The sequence below is a fragment of the Gekko japonicus genome, unplaced genomic scaffold (assembly GCF_001447785.1).
Source record: "Gekko japonicus isolate JY-2015 unplaced genomic scaffold, Gekko_japonicus_V1.1 scaffold416, whole genome shotgun sequence".
Taxonomy (NCBI): domain Eukaryota; kingdom Metazoa; phylum Chordata; class Lepidosauria; order Squamata; family Gekkonidae; genus Gekko; species Gekko japonicus.
The window spans coordinates 190,244-203,217 of NW_015172564.1; the positions used below are offsets into that span (position 1 = coordinate 190,244).

The 12,974-nt window shown below is 59.7% G+C and overlaps 1 protein-coding gene across 1 annotated transcript in view; it reads left to right on the top strand.

Moving 5' to 3' along the window:
• Positions 1-12,974, top strand: part of TTC28 (tetratricopeptide repeat domain 28) — a 63,821-nt gene that overhangs the window by 29,787 nt on the left and 21,060 nt on the right. The window contains exons 5-11 of the mRNA XM_015421270.1: positions 6,601-7,108; positions 8,172-9,513; positions 9,879-10,402; positions 10,789-10,898; positions 11,087-11,216; positions 11,540-11,758; positions 12,320-12,482. Coding sequence (XP_015276756.1) covers positions 6,601-7,108; positions 8,172-9,513; positions 9,879-10,402; positions 10,789-10,898; positions 11,087-11,216; positions 11,540-11,758; positions 12,320-12,482 — 2,996 coding nt within the window. The remainder of the gene's footprint in view (positions 1-6,600; positions 7,109-8,171; positions 9,514-9,878; positions 10,403-10,788; positions 10,899-11,086; positions 11,217-11,539; positions 11,759-12,319; positions 12,483-12,974) is intronic.

Below are 12,974 nucleotides of genomic sequence, written 5' to 3' on the forward strand. Positions count from 1 at the left end.
GGCCTGTAAGGAGCCGGAGGAAGTGCCTTTGGAGCCCCAGGCCCTTCTTGCGGAGAGAGCCGGTTTCGGCAGCTGCCTCGTGCGCCTCGGGCTCCCCTCCCATTCCTGCAGGAGTGCCTCTGGGCCCGGGGTGGGCCCGGGGAGGGCTCTCCGAGCCCCTTCCGGGGACCTCCTGCAGAGCCTCCGAGGCCGGTGGTGTGGGGCAGCTGGCCACTGTACAGCCCTCCCTGCCTTGGGGCAGCAGCCGGGCTGGCCTCTGGGGGACCGTGGCTTCCCGTAGCCCCCGAGGTCTTCTCAATAGGCACAGCAGTGCAGAGTTCCCTGGGGAGGGGGTGGGCAGAGGCCTCCGATCCCGTGGCGGCCCTGGAGGGTTCACCCAGCAAAGCCAGCTGGGGCCACCGAGCCACCGTGGCTGACTGGGCCTCTGGCCGGGCCTGGGTTGCCAACCTCCAGGCAGTGGCTGGCTGGAGAGCTCCTGCTTTTACAACAGATCTCCAGGCAGTAGAAATCGGTTCACCTGGAGGAAACGGCTGCTTTGGAAGGTAGATCCGATGGCATCATTCCCCATTTCAGTCCCCCCCCCCCGTCCCTTGTGCCAGGCCGGCTCTCATCAGGCCCAAAGGCCCTGGTGCCCCATGCCTTCGTTCCTGCCCCGTAGCTGCAGTTGGCTCTGCTGGGGAGGATGCGTCGCGCTGGTCAGCAGCAGTCAGTCCCTCTGCCCGCCCCCAAGGAAGCGCCTGGCCCTCCCTGCCGCACAGCCGTGAGAGGCTCACCTCCTGCAGGAGCGGAGGGTCAGACTCTTCCCTCCGGTTTGCTCCCAGCAGGGGACTCGGCAGGGGCCGGTCTGGACACGCCAGCCTTCGTGCCCAGAGAGGAGTCATATCTGCGGCCGAGCTGCCGTGCTTCCTGGCGCTCTCCTTCCCGTGGCCTTGGCATCTTGTGCAGCAGGAGTCGCTTTGGGCTGTGGCACAGGTTCAGCCGGCCCTCCTTGGGCGTGAGTGAGGCACATCCTTTCTGGGCGCTAAGAAAAGAGCCCTGCGTGTGGGGAGGGTATCTGATCACTTGGGGATTGGCCTTCACATGGGGTAAGATGACTAAGAGGAACATAACATAAGAACATAAGAGACGCCAATGTTGGATCAGGCCAAAGGCCCATCCAGTCCACCACTTTGTGTCACACAGTGGCCAGAAATACCAGGGGCCATCAGGAGGTCCACCAGTGGGGCCAGGACACTAGAAGCCCTCCCACTGCTGACCCCCCAAGCACCGAGAATACAGAGCATCACTTGCCCTGGAGCCCCTATCTATACCTTGTGGCTATTGCCCACTGATGGACCTCTGCTGTCCCACAGGAAAGGAGATCTGGGGTCAGGGCACACCTAGGCAGACCTTCCACTGGCTGTGGAGTCGTTCTGAGGCTCCCAGAGTCCATTTCCATTGAAAGGACGTGTCCAGCCTTTCTGTGTTGCAGAGGCCAACCTACAACATATGAGAATAAAATTCACGTCCGGGAGCAGCTTAGAGACCAGCAGCGTTTTCCGTGGTGTAAGTGTTCCTGCATGAGCCCCCGGCCCTTATATGCAGCTTTGAAGGTGGGAGGAGCATTGCAAAGAAGGGCCCGCTGGAGTCAGGATGAAGAGGTCCAGTGCAAAATGTTGTCAGCTGGGTTAGCGTGGGGAGATGTGCATAGAGGCGGGAAATGCAGAAGATCAGCATTTGTAATTAGAAGAATCCTCTGCCCCTCTTCAGCCCCCCTGGTGGGGGGGCAGTGTTCATTGTCCTGAGCTGGTTAATGAATCCTAGCTCAGCAATATCACATTGTAATCTCCCACAGAAGCTTGTGTAAGAGACCTGCCATTCTTAGGTCATCAATGGAGTGCCCTGGAAAATTAAAATCTCCCATCAAAGGGAGACTGTAATGAGGAACTGCTGCACTAGAATTCATCAACAAATTCAGGACAGTGGACGAACAAGGGCATGCCCACATTTTAATACTGACTGTTTTATATTCTGGCCCTTGGCAGAGAAGCACCATTCATGCTACTAGATATAAGTCGCTCGCTCTCTGCCCTTCCCTGTTGCCTCCTAAACCGCCTCCGCTTTGTTTGTGATGCCTTCTGCCCTTCCTGCCCCTGGAGTCCAAACTGACTCCTCACGTGCCAAGTGAACGGCTTTTCAGCTGCTGCTACAGTGTGCAAGTGTGAAAAGACAGAAAGGCAGCTCTGAATGCGTAAGGATCAGATTTCTGAATTGTGAAAAAGAGTTTTAAGTGCTTTCCTGCTGGATTCCTGTCAGCCAGAGGTTGACTGTCAGTGGCCTTACCATGTGCATCAGACTCCAGTCCAAGAACCGTGCTGCCTACTTGGGGTGGGGTGGGATGCGTGGAGAGTCCAAAGCAAATCCAAATCAGTGACACCTCTGCAAAGATTCCCAGCAGGCTGTCCAGTCTAGTCAAGGGCCGTTTGCTAAGTGCTCTCTGGTCAAGATGGATCCTTCTGTCGAGCCCCTGAGGGGATCTGCCTCTTTGCAGTGGGCGCCGGATCCCTCACAAAAATCGTGTCAGAAAAGAGCAAGGGTCCAGTAGCACCCTCAAGACTAACAAAATACGTGGCAGGGTCCTGAGCACATGGCAGAGGAAGCAGGGAACCAAAGGAGAGCGGTGGAAATTCTGAACATTTCCAAGCCGGGGTGTAACAAAGATATTCCCTCCCGCATCCAGTTAGAAGATTTGAACTAAACCACTTCTAAAGGCTTTGCCTACGCAAAACTGTTTAGCAGCAGAATTCACCGGGATCTGTCTATTAAAGAGTGATTGATAACGTTTAATTCTGATAATACAAAAGAGTAAGTGGATAAGTTCATTTCTACAAGTGTTCAGAGAGAACACCTGTAGAAACTTTTATCCGTTATTTCGATAAGAATAAGTTTTATTAGAAAGAATCTTTTTATTGAGCAAGACAGAAAAAAATATGGGCATGAAAAACTTAACCGTACAATTACTGTGAAGGTAAATGCTAAAATTATCAAAGTGTGCACAACTGTATTATAGCAAGTAAGTTTTAAAAGCGAATCAGGTTTCAGCTTTTTGTCTCGCTGCTTTTTGGGATTATGAAAAAGCCCAAGTTACCCACCAGGAAACCTCACCTGAGTTTCCTTCTGAGGCTTCCGTCAAGAGAAATCTGATTTCATAGAAGAATCACAGAATGTTAGAGGTGGAAGGGACCTCAGAGGTCATCCAGTCCAACCCCCTGCACTCCGCAGGAGCATAGCCGAAAGATGATGGCCCTGCAACATACCCGAAAGATGGTCGTCCAGCCTCCGCTTGTAAACGTCCAGCGAAGAAGCCTTCACCACCTCCCAAGGGAGTCTGTTCCACTGCTCAACCACTTTTACAGTTAGGAGGTTTCTCCTGCTATTTAGCCGGTATCGGCTCCCTTGTAATTTCCACCCATTAGATCTAGTCTTGCAATCCGGAGCAAGAGAAAATAGATCTGCTCCATCTTCTACATGACAGCCCTTCAGATACTTGAAGACTGCAATCGTGTGCCCTATAGGCCTTCTCTTTCCCAGGCTAAACGTACCCAACTCTTTCAGCCTTTCCTCGTAAGACTTGGATTCCAATCCTCTCACCATCCTGGTTGCCGTCTTCTGGACACGCTCAAGCTGGTCAATTTGCTTGACACCGAATCTTACCCTTATCTAAATCTGTTCTATCATAATCCTTTGATTATTATCTAGATAATTGATTGGTTCTTAACTAAAGATGAGATAATCAACACAAATGCAGATACGCCAGTCAGCAGGTGCCTATGAGTTGCATCTGATACAGAAAGATAAGAAGGCCAATCTCAACTCTTAACCACTATTAAAAAGCAGTTGATCTTCCTTTTCTACAACTGTTTCAACTAACTGTCCAAGATGAGAGTAACTTTAAGCAAACAGTTCATTGACAGTTGAAAAGTGCTTGAACTCTTGGTTCACTTGAAAACTCAGCAAGAAAAGCTTAGTGATGTCATCGCTACAGCTACAGGAGGGGTGGTTTTATCCCAAGCCTCTCCTTTGGGGGGAATTGAAATACATTTATTTATTTATTTATTTATATTTATTTTTCAAATTTATACCCCGCCCTCCCCAATAGGCTCAGGGCGGCTTGTAATACTTCCGTTCTTATCAAGCCTAAACTTAATTTTACTGCTTTAACAGCATAACCCATCGTTTATAACTTATTTATTTATTTCATTGGATTTATGAATCGCCCACCCTGCAAGCAGGCTCTGGGCAATTTACAACCTTTAAAACATTTGAAATACAATTAGCATATAATTAAAATAAATTATGATTTAAAAGCATTCCAGGTGGCATAATAGTCCTTTGTTGGCCACACCGCTGTCCCGCACCGCAGGGCAGGGCACATGGTGGGGGCCGTGGAAGAAAAAAGAGAGGGTGCCGGCCCTCACCCGCCTGTTGCTGCCCACCCGTCTCTGCCTCACAGGCCCTGCAGAGTGGCCTCAGACCCTGCGGGGCCCTGACGTTGTTTGGCCAGAGAGTCCCCCCCAGGCCGGGGCCGGGACTCCACGTATATCGTGGTTGTGCAACGTGGCCTGTGTTTGCCATTTAACAGCACAGCTGCCTTCGTTTTCTACAAGCAAAATTACAAATAGACATACATTGGGGGAGGGGTGCATACTGTACACTCCTGCGCCGTCTCTTGCCTGAGCCTGTTTCCTGCTTGTCTCCTGCTTGTTTCCAGCTTGGGAGATAAGAAAAATGAGTTTCGGGGGCAGCCTTGTGGGTCTGCAGTAAAACAGCCAGGCCCTCGAGTCCTGGAACAGCTTGGAGGCCCACATGAGTTCCAGGGTAGGAGCTTCTGAGAGCCAGAGCCCCCGTTGTGTCCTGCACCACCATGGCGTGGTGTTAAGAGCGGCGGACTCTAATCTGGAGAGCTGGGTTTGATTCCCCATTCCGCCTCCACATGAAGCTGCTGGGTGACTTTGGGCCAGTCAAAGTTCTCTCAGAGCTGTTCTCTCAAGGACAGTCCAAAAAAGAGCTCTCTCAGCCCCGCCTACCTCACAGGGTGTCTGTTGTGGGGAGGGGAAGGGAAGGAGATTGTAAGCCGCTCTGAGACTCCAAGTGAAGGGCGGGGGATAACTCCAATCTCCTCCTCCTCCTTCCTCTTCCTCTCTCTCCTCGCTCTCCAAATTATTCACTATACCCAGGAGTTATCATTAGCTAATGCTGCCGACTGTCTTAATATAAAAATCTTCATACTGTATATTCTGAGGGACTAAAACCTTGCTTCAAGAAACATTCCCCTTGTTCAAATAGAGAAAGGGTTTCACTGGAGTCTCCTCCTCTGCAGACGTCCTGTCCTCCCTCAGGGAGACTTGAGGAGGAGTCCTCCTCCCCGCGGGGCGCCTGCATGCAGAGGGGCTCTGCCGGGGAATCTCTCCTTCTCCTTCTCCTTCTCGCTGGACCTGGCTGTGCCTGAGCCCACAGGGGTGGCCAAGCTTGCATAACGTAAGAGCCACATGCAATAAAAGTCAGATGTTTGAGAGTTGCAAGACATGAACAGATATCACACACACATTTTTATTAAAAAATAGGCAAATTGGCTTTTTATTAAATGAGTCTGCCAAAAATAAAAACAAAAGGGATAAAAACAGATATTGATAATGATATTTGTTTGTCTAAGAGAGAGAGAGGTGGAAAGAAAGAATGAAAGAGGTGGAAAAAGAGAGAGAGAGAAACAAAGAAAGCAAATAGATGGGGGGAGGGAGGGAGGGAGGGAGGGAGAGGTGGAAAGAAAGCAACTTTAATTTTAAATGTGTCCTCCAAGCCCCCACCCGCTAAAGAGACAAATGCCTTCTCCAAGCCAGCCAGCGGGGGGGGGTAACTTTGAGAGCGCATTTAAAGTTGCTTTCTTTCTCTGCTCCCCTCCACCTCTGGCCTACGGGGGGGGGGCACTGGCAGGGGAAGGGCAGACCAACCAGGGAAACATGCCCCTCCCCTCCGCTCCCCCAGCCGCCCTGCCGGGAGCCACACAAGAGGTGTGGAAGAGCCACAATAGGTGTGAAAGAGCCACCATGTGGCTCCCAAGCGAGCGGCAGTTTGCCCGCCCCTGCCTCAGCCCCTTTGGGGTGGGGTCCCCTTTCTGCCACGTTCTCTCGGATGCCCTCAGGGCTTCTGCAGAGGTGACCTGTGGCTTAATGCATGGGGGTGTGTGGTAGGGACACACCTGTTCACGCAGGAACTGCCGCGGGCGGGATTGGCCTTGCCGAGACAACGGAGGCGAGTGGCCAGGATGGCGAAGAGAGGGGAGGCCGGCCCTTTCCTCGAGACAGGCCCTTTCTGTGGCTCTCCGTGTCTGAAAGGGGGGCCCAGAGTCCCGGGCCGGATCTCCCGAGGCTCAACTGGACAGGGGACTCCTCGAGGGCCCCCCCCCCAGTTTCCAGCCTCCTCCTGCTGCCTGGGTGATAGAGCGCACCCCCGGCCGCCTCTCGGGGCCCCCCCCCGCCTGCTGGGCTCAGCGCCTGCTGGGGGGGGGAGCGTGTGTGTTTGTGCCTGTCTCCCTGACCCCCCTCCCCCCTCTCTTCCCGGCAGGCGGCCTCCTCCGCCCTCAGCAGCCTGGGCCACGTCTACACGGCCATCGGCGACTACCCCAACGCTCTGGCCAGCCACAAGCAGTGCGTCCTCCTGGCCAAGCAGGGCAAGGACGACCTCTCCGAGGCGCGAGAGCTGGGCAACATGGGCGCCGTCTACATCGCCATGGGCGACTTCGAGAACGCGGTGGGCTCCCACGAGCAGCACCTGAAGATCGCCAAGGAGCTGGGCAACCGGCGGGAGGAGGCCCGGGCCTACAGCAACCTGGGCAGTGCCTACCACTACCGGCGCCACTTCGACAAGGCCATGTCCTACCACAACCACGTCCTGGCGCTGGCCCAGGAGCTGGGGGAGAAGGCCATCGAGATGCGGGCCTACGCCGGCCTGGGCCACGCCGCCCGCTGCCTGCAGGATCTGGAGAGGGCCAAGCAGTACCACGAGGAGCAGCTGTGCATCGCCGAGAGCCTGCAGGATCGGGCCGCCGAGGGGCGGGCCTCCTCCAATCTCGGTCAGTGGCGCTCTGTGGCTCTGTCTGTGTCCCTGTGTCTCTGGGGCAGGGGCGCTGGGCCACGCCGCCCGCTGCCTGCAGGATCTGGAGAGGGCCAAGCAGTACCACGAGGAGCAGCTGTGCATCGCCGAGAGCCTGCAGGATCGGGCCGCCGAGGGGCGGGCCTCCTCCAATCTCGGTCAGTGGCGCTCTGTGGCTCTGTCGCCAGCCTCTCTTGGTGCTTTTGCTGCACGGAGGACTTGTGGGGGGCCGCAGACATCTCTCTCTCTCTCTGTCTCTCTCTCTCTCTCTCTGGGGCACTTGGGGGCTGTGGAGTCAGGAAGCCCCCTTCTCCTAGCTCTGGGGATGAGGGGCCGTCTGCAGGCGGATTGGTGGGAGCTGGCCCCTCCCCACACACCTTGGCCCCTCCCCACCATAGGCCCTCCCGAGTCAGCAAGAGGGCGGGGCAGAGGCCCCGAGAGACAGCAGGAGAGGGGGAGTCGGCGCTTGACTTGGGCGCAGCACGCAGCCTCCCTGGTCCCCTCCGGAGGATTCGCAGAGCCTGCTGGTTTGGGCGGTCCAGTGCGAGGAGCTCTCCTGGCCCTCCCTGGCCTCACAGCCCACCCTCTACCCCCTTCGGCAGGCCTTTCGGACAGCAACCTGCCCTCCTGCCGTGTGGCCACAGAGGGCCCGAGTGCTCGGGAAGGGAGGCGCGGTGCTGGCTTCCTGCCTCTCAGTCAAGGTGGAAGTACAGTGCAAGGTCATGGAAGCACACGGTGTTTGCCGCAGCCGCGGGGGCCAAGCTGCCGGGCCCCTCCGCAGGGTCAGCAGGGGCTGCAGCTTCCCTTTCTCTCGACGGGGGGTGGGCAGCTCCAGAGTGGGAGGTGTCCTGGTCCTCTGCCTGGATCTGGGGCGGGGGGGGTGGAGGTGCCGCTTGTTTCTTGTCGCGCCAAACTGGGTGGTTGAGACTGGGAGAATGAAAGGTTTCCGTTGTCGCGGGTGCTGATCTGTTCCCAGCAGGCCCCTCAGCACGACGCGGCCGCTCACGCCCCGGCTGCTGGCTTGCTTGCTTGCTTGCTTGCAGGTATCATCCACCAGATGAAGGGGGAGTACGAGAAGGCCCTGCAGCTGCACAAGGTGCACCTGTCCATCGCCCAGGAGCTGAACGACTATGCGGCCCAGGGCCGGGCCTACGGCAACATGGGCAACGCCTACAACGCCCTGGGCCTCTTTGACCAGGCCGTCAAGTTCCACCGGCAGGAGCTGCAGATCTCCATGGAGGTGAACGACCGGGCCTCCCAGGCCTCCACGCACGGCAACCTGGCCGTGGCCTACCAGGCGCTCGGGGCGCACGACCGGGCCCTGCAGCACTACCAGAATCACCTCAACATTGCCCGGGAGCTGCGGGACATTCAGAGCGAAGCGCGGGCGCTGGGCAACCTGGGCAACTTCCACTCTTCTCGCGGGGAGTTTGCCCAGGCGGCCCCCTACTACGAGCAGTACCTACAGCTCTCCCCAGACCTGCAGGACATGGAGGGCGAGGGCAAGGTGTGCCACAACCTGGGCTATGCCCACTACTGCCTGGGCAACTACGAGGAGGCGGTGAAGTATTACGAGCAGGACCTGGCCCTGGCCACGGACCTGCGCGACAAGCTGAGTCAGGCCAAAGCCTACTGCAACCTGGGCTTGGCCTTCAAGGCCCTGGCCAACTTCGGCAAGGCAGAGGAGTGCCAGAAGTACCTCCTGTCCCTGGCCCAGTCGCTTGGCAATACCCAGGCCAAGTTCCGGGCCCTGGGCAACCTGGGCGACATCTCCGTCTGCAAGAAAGACCTCAGTGGCGCCATCCGGTTCTACGAGCAGCAGCTGAGCTTGGCCCACCAGGCCACGGACCGGAAGCTGGAGGCCAGCGCCTACGCCGCCCTGGGCTCTGCCTACCGACTGGTGCAGAAGTACGACAAGGCCGTGGGCTACCACACGCAAGAGCTGGAGGTGTACCAGGAGCTGGGCGAGGTGCCGGGGGAGTGCCGAGCCCACGGGCACTTGGCGGCGGTCTACATGTCCCTGGGCAAGTACACCGTGGCCTTCAAGTGCTACCAGGAGCAGCTGGAGCTGGCCCAGAAGCTGCGGGACCCCGGCACCGAGGCCCAGGTCTATGGCAACATGGGCATCACCAAGATGAACATGAGCGCCATGGAGGAGGCCATCGGCTACTTTGAGCAGCAGCTGGCCATGCTGCAGCAGCTGAGCGGGAGCGAGGCCGTGCTAGACCGGGGCCGGGCCTTCGGCCACCTGGGCGACTGCTACGAGGCGCTGGGGGACTTTGAGGAAGCCATCAAGTATTACGAGCAGTACCTGTCTGTGGCACAGAGCCTGAACCGCAAGCCGGACCAGGTGAAGGCTTACCGGGGCCTGGGTAATGGGCACAGGTAAGGGGTGCCCGGGAGGGAGGGAGGGAGGGGGCGGCCTCACTGGGCAGTCGGTGGCTGAGGAAGCAGGGCGAGGGTCTCCAGCAGTGCCCGGGGAGCAGAAGAGGGGGAACAAGGGAGTCATGGGGCTGCAGTGGATTGCTCTGGAGAGAGACGGGCGCGGGGATGCTGGGAGAGGGCCGGAGGGCGGAGTCCTCCTCCGCTGGGGTTGGGGGTCTCGGCGCTGCCCCGTCCAAAGTTGCACCCACCGGGGCAGGCGCGGGGAGCTGGCCCAGAAGACTCTGTGTCTGCGGAGGCCGTTAACGGCCGCGGCCGACCAGTGCGGCCAAAGACTGACCCGGGGCTTGTGGCTGCGTTCCGTGCAGGGCGATGGGGAGCTTGCAGCAGGCGCTGGTGTGCTTTGAGAAGAGGCTGGTGGTGGCCCACGAGCTCGGGGAGGCCTTGGAGAAAGCGCAGGCCTATGGGGAGCTGGGCGCGCTCCACAGCCAGCTGGGCAACTGTGAGCAGGCCGTCTCCTGCCTCGAGCGCCAGCTCAGCATCGCTCGGGAGATGAAGGACCAGGCCCTGGAGGGCAGCGCCGCCTGCGGCCTGGGCAGCGTCTACCAGCAGATGGGCGAGTTTGACACGGCCCTCCAGTACCACCAGCTGGACCTCCAGATCGCGGAGGAGACCGACAACCCGGCCTGCCAGGGGCGGGCCTACGGCAACCTCGGCCTGACCTACGAGGCCCTGGGCACCTTCGAGAGAGCCGTGGTGTACCAGGAGCAGCACCTCAGCCTGGCCGCCCAGATGAACGACCTGGTGGCCAAAACGGCCTCCTACAGCAGCCTGGGCCGGACGCACCACGCCCTGCAGAACTACTCCCAGGCGGTCATGTACCTGCAGGAAGGTGAGGGGCCACAGCAGCTCTGCGGGGCGGCGGCGGGGGGGGGAGCGGCCTGGGGAAGCAGGTTGGCCCGGGGCGGTGGGTCCCCCCCACAGGCCTTGGGAGCCAGCCCTGGAGTGTCCTGGTGCGTTCCAGGCCTGAGCAGGTTCCCTTGGAGCCACGACTGGGCAGTGGGCAGCACGGGGGTCCTGACCTGGCACAGCTTGCTCTGGGGCGGGGGCTTGTGGGGGCACGCCCTCCAGCCTGGCAAGGACTTGGGCCGCAGGCGCGGAGGGGGAAGGCCGCGCCGGAGAGAGGCGGGAGAAGCCGGCTGGAGTGGGCTGGCCTGAGAGAGGCCCGGGGCCCGGGGAGGCCCTCCTGCAGACTCAGTCTCCTCTCCGCTCTTGCAGGGCTGAGGCTGGCCGAGCAGCTGGGGCGCAGGGAAGATGAAGCCAAGATCCGGCACGGCCTCGGCCTCTCGCTCTGGGCCAGCGGGAACCTGGAGGAGGCGCAGCATCAGGTCTGTTGCGGCAGGAGAGGGGCAGCGGGGGCCCCCGGGGGGGTGCACGCATGCCTGTGCTTTGTGGGGCTGGCCGGTGACAGCTCAGGGTTCCCAGCCCCGGTGCTGAGCCAGCTGCACCCCAGGACACTAAACCAGGAGCCCCCCCCAAAAAACCTGACTCTCTCCTGCACCCCCCCCCCCAACAGCTCTACCGGGCCTCGGCCCTCTTTGAGACCATCCGGCACGAGGTGCAGCTGAGCACGGACTACAAGCTCTCGCTCTTCGACCTGCAGACGTCCTCCTACCAGGCCCTGCAGCGGGTGCTGGTCAGCTTGGGTAGGCGAGGGGGGCCCTCCGTGTCCCTCTGGGACTAGGCTGGGGGGCACCCCTCCCCCCGGCCCCTCTGCCACCTCCAGCCCTGGCCAGCAAGTGGTGGCACGGAGTGGGCCAGGCCAGTCTGTTGCTCCGTGCCCGGCTACTCTTGCCAGGGGGAGTGGGCAGTAGTTCAGCTTCTGGTGTACGGGGGGGGGGGAGCTTCTCCCAGCCCTCACCCCCGTCCCTCAGGCAGAGCACCGTGGCCAGGTCTTGTTCCCGGCAGGCGGTGCCCAGGGCCCCCCCACACACACACATGAGCCTGACGTGCAGATGCCTGGCTTTAGGGCACCACGACGAGGCGCTGGCGGTGGCGGAACGAGGCCGGACGAGAGCCTTCGCTGACCTGCTGGTGGAGCGGCAGACGGGGCCGCAGGAGTCCGACCCCTACTCCCCTGTGACCGTGGATCAAGTCCTGGAGACCGTCCACAGCCAGCGGGGGCTGGTCCTGTACTTCTCCCTGGCTGCGGGATACCTCTACAGCTGGCTCCTGGCACCGGGGGCAGGTAGGGCGCCGGGGCCCAGCTGGGGAGTGGGCCTTGTCACGGGGAGCCCCCTTTTGGGCATTCCTGTGGGCCTAAGGCAGGGTTTCTGGGGCCACCCACGCCCCCCCCCCCCCGTCATATGCCCGCAGGCAGGCAGGCAGGCAGGCACTCGCTGGGCTGGGCTGGGCTGGGCTGGGCTCCTTCATGCTGGGGATGAGAAGTCTTTGGGGGACAGGGCAATTCTCCCTCTCCAGCTGCCGAGGAACCCTGTGGGGCTCAGCTTCCGGCTGTTTTAGGGATTCACCCCGCTTGGCATGTGAGCCGCTGCCTCTGCTTCGTGTCTCTTGGGCAGCAGAGCACGCAAGCCACGTAAGGACACCTCTCTGGGCTTTCCCACCAAGCACTCCCATGCAGGTATTGAAGGGGATTCTACAGGGCCATCCAGGAGCCCGCCCGCCCCACCCACCCACCCCGGGAGGGGCCCGGGATGGGAGCCGGCCACCGAAGGGGTGGGCCCCCGGCTCCAGTGGGCCCCGCAAGGTGATCCCCGTGGCCTTGCGCCCGTCTCCTCTGTGCCGCCAGGGATCCTGAAGTTCCACGAGTGCTGCCTGAGTGACGGCCCAGCCGAGGACTCTGCAGACTTCCCGGAGTGTGGGGCGAACCTCCAAGCCATCACGAGCTCTGCTCTGGAGCAGCTCTGCTCCAGCGTGCGAGAGGCCCTGGGAGTCGAGTCCTACTACGCCCGGTAAGTGCCTTCCTCCGTGGCAGGCTTCCTTCTCTGCTTCACGCACCTTTCCCACCAGCAGCAGCCGGGGTCTCCCGCAAGCCACGGCAGGCCACTTCCTCCGGGTGTTGTTGTTGTTGTGTTGTGTGTGCAGACTCCGTGCCGAGCACGAGAGGTGACAGATGCCCAGAATAATCATTATTACCACCACCACCACCAGCAGCAGCAGCAGCCCGGGAAACATTAGAGGCAAGCAGTGTCTCCAGGTGTTTTGAAGCCAACAGGTCTCAGCTGATGCAGCCTTTGGGCCCTTGAGGACTTGAGCCCCGAGTCGCCAGCAAAGGGAGCTCATAAACACGAGAGACACGGGGGCCCACCTGGCACTCTCGCCTGCTTGCAGCTTCCTTGGCAGTGGTGGAGACTGACAGGCGCTTCACCCATTAAATCCTCTTCCCAGTAAGGCTGCGGGGGCCCACGGTTGTGTCACGGGCCTGGAATACAGGGAGCACCCGT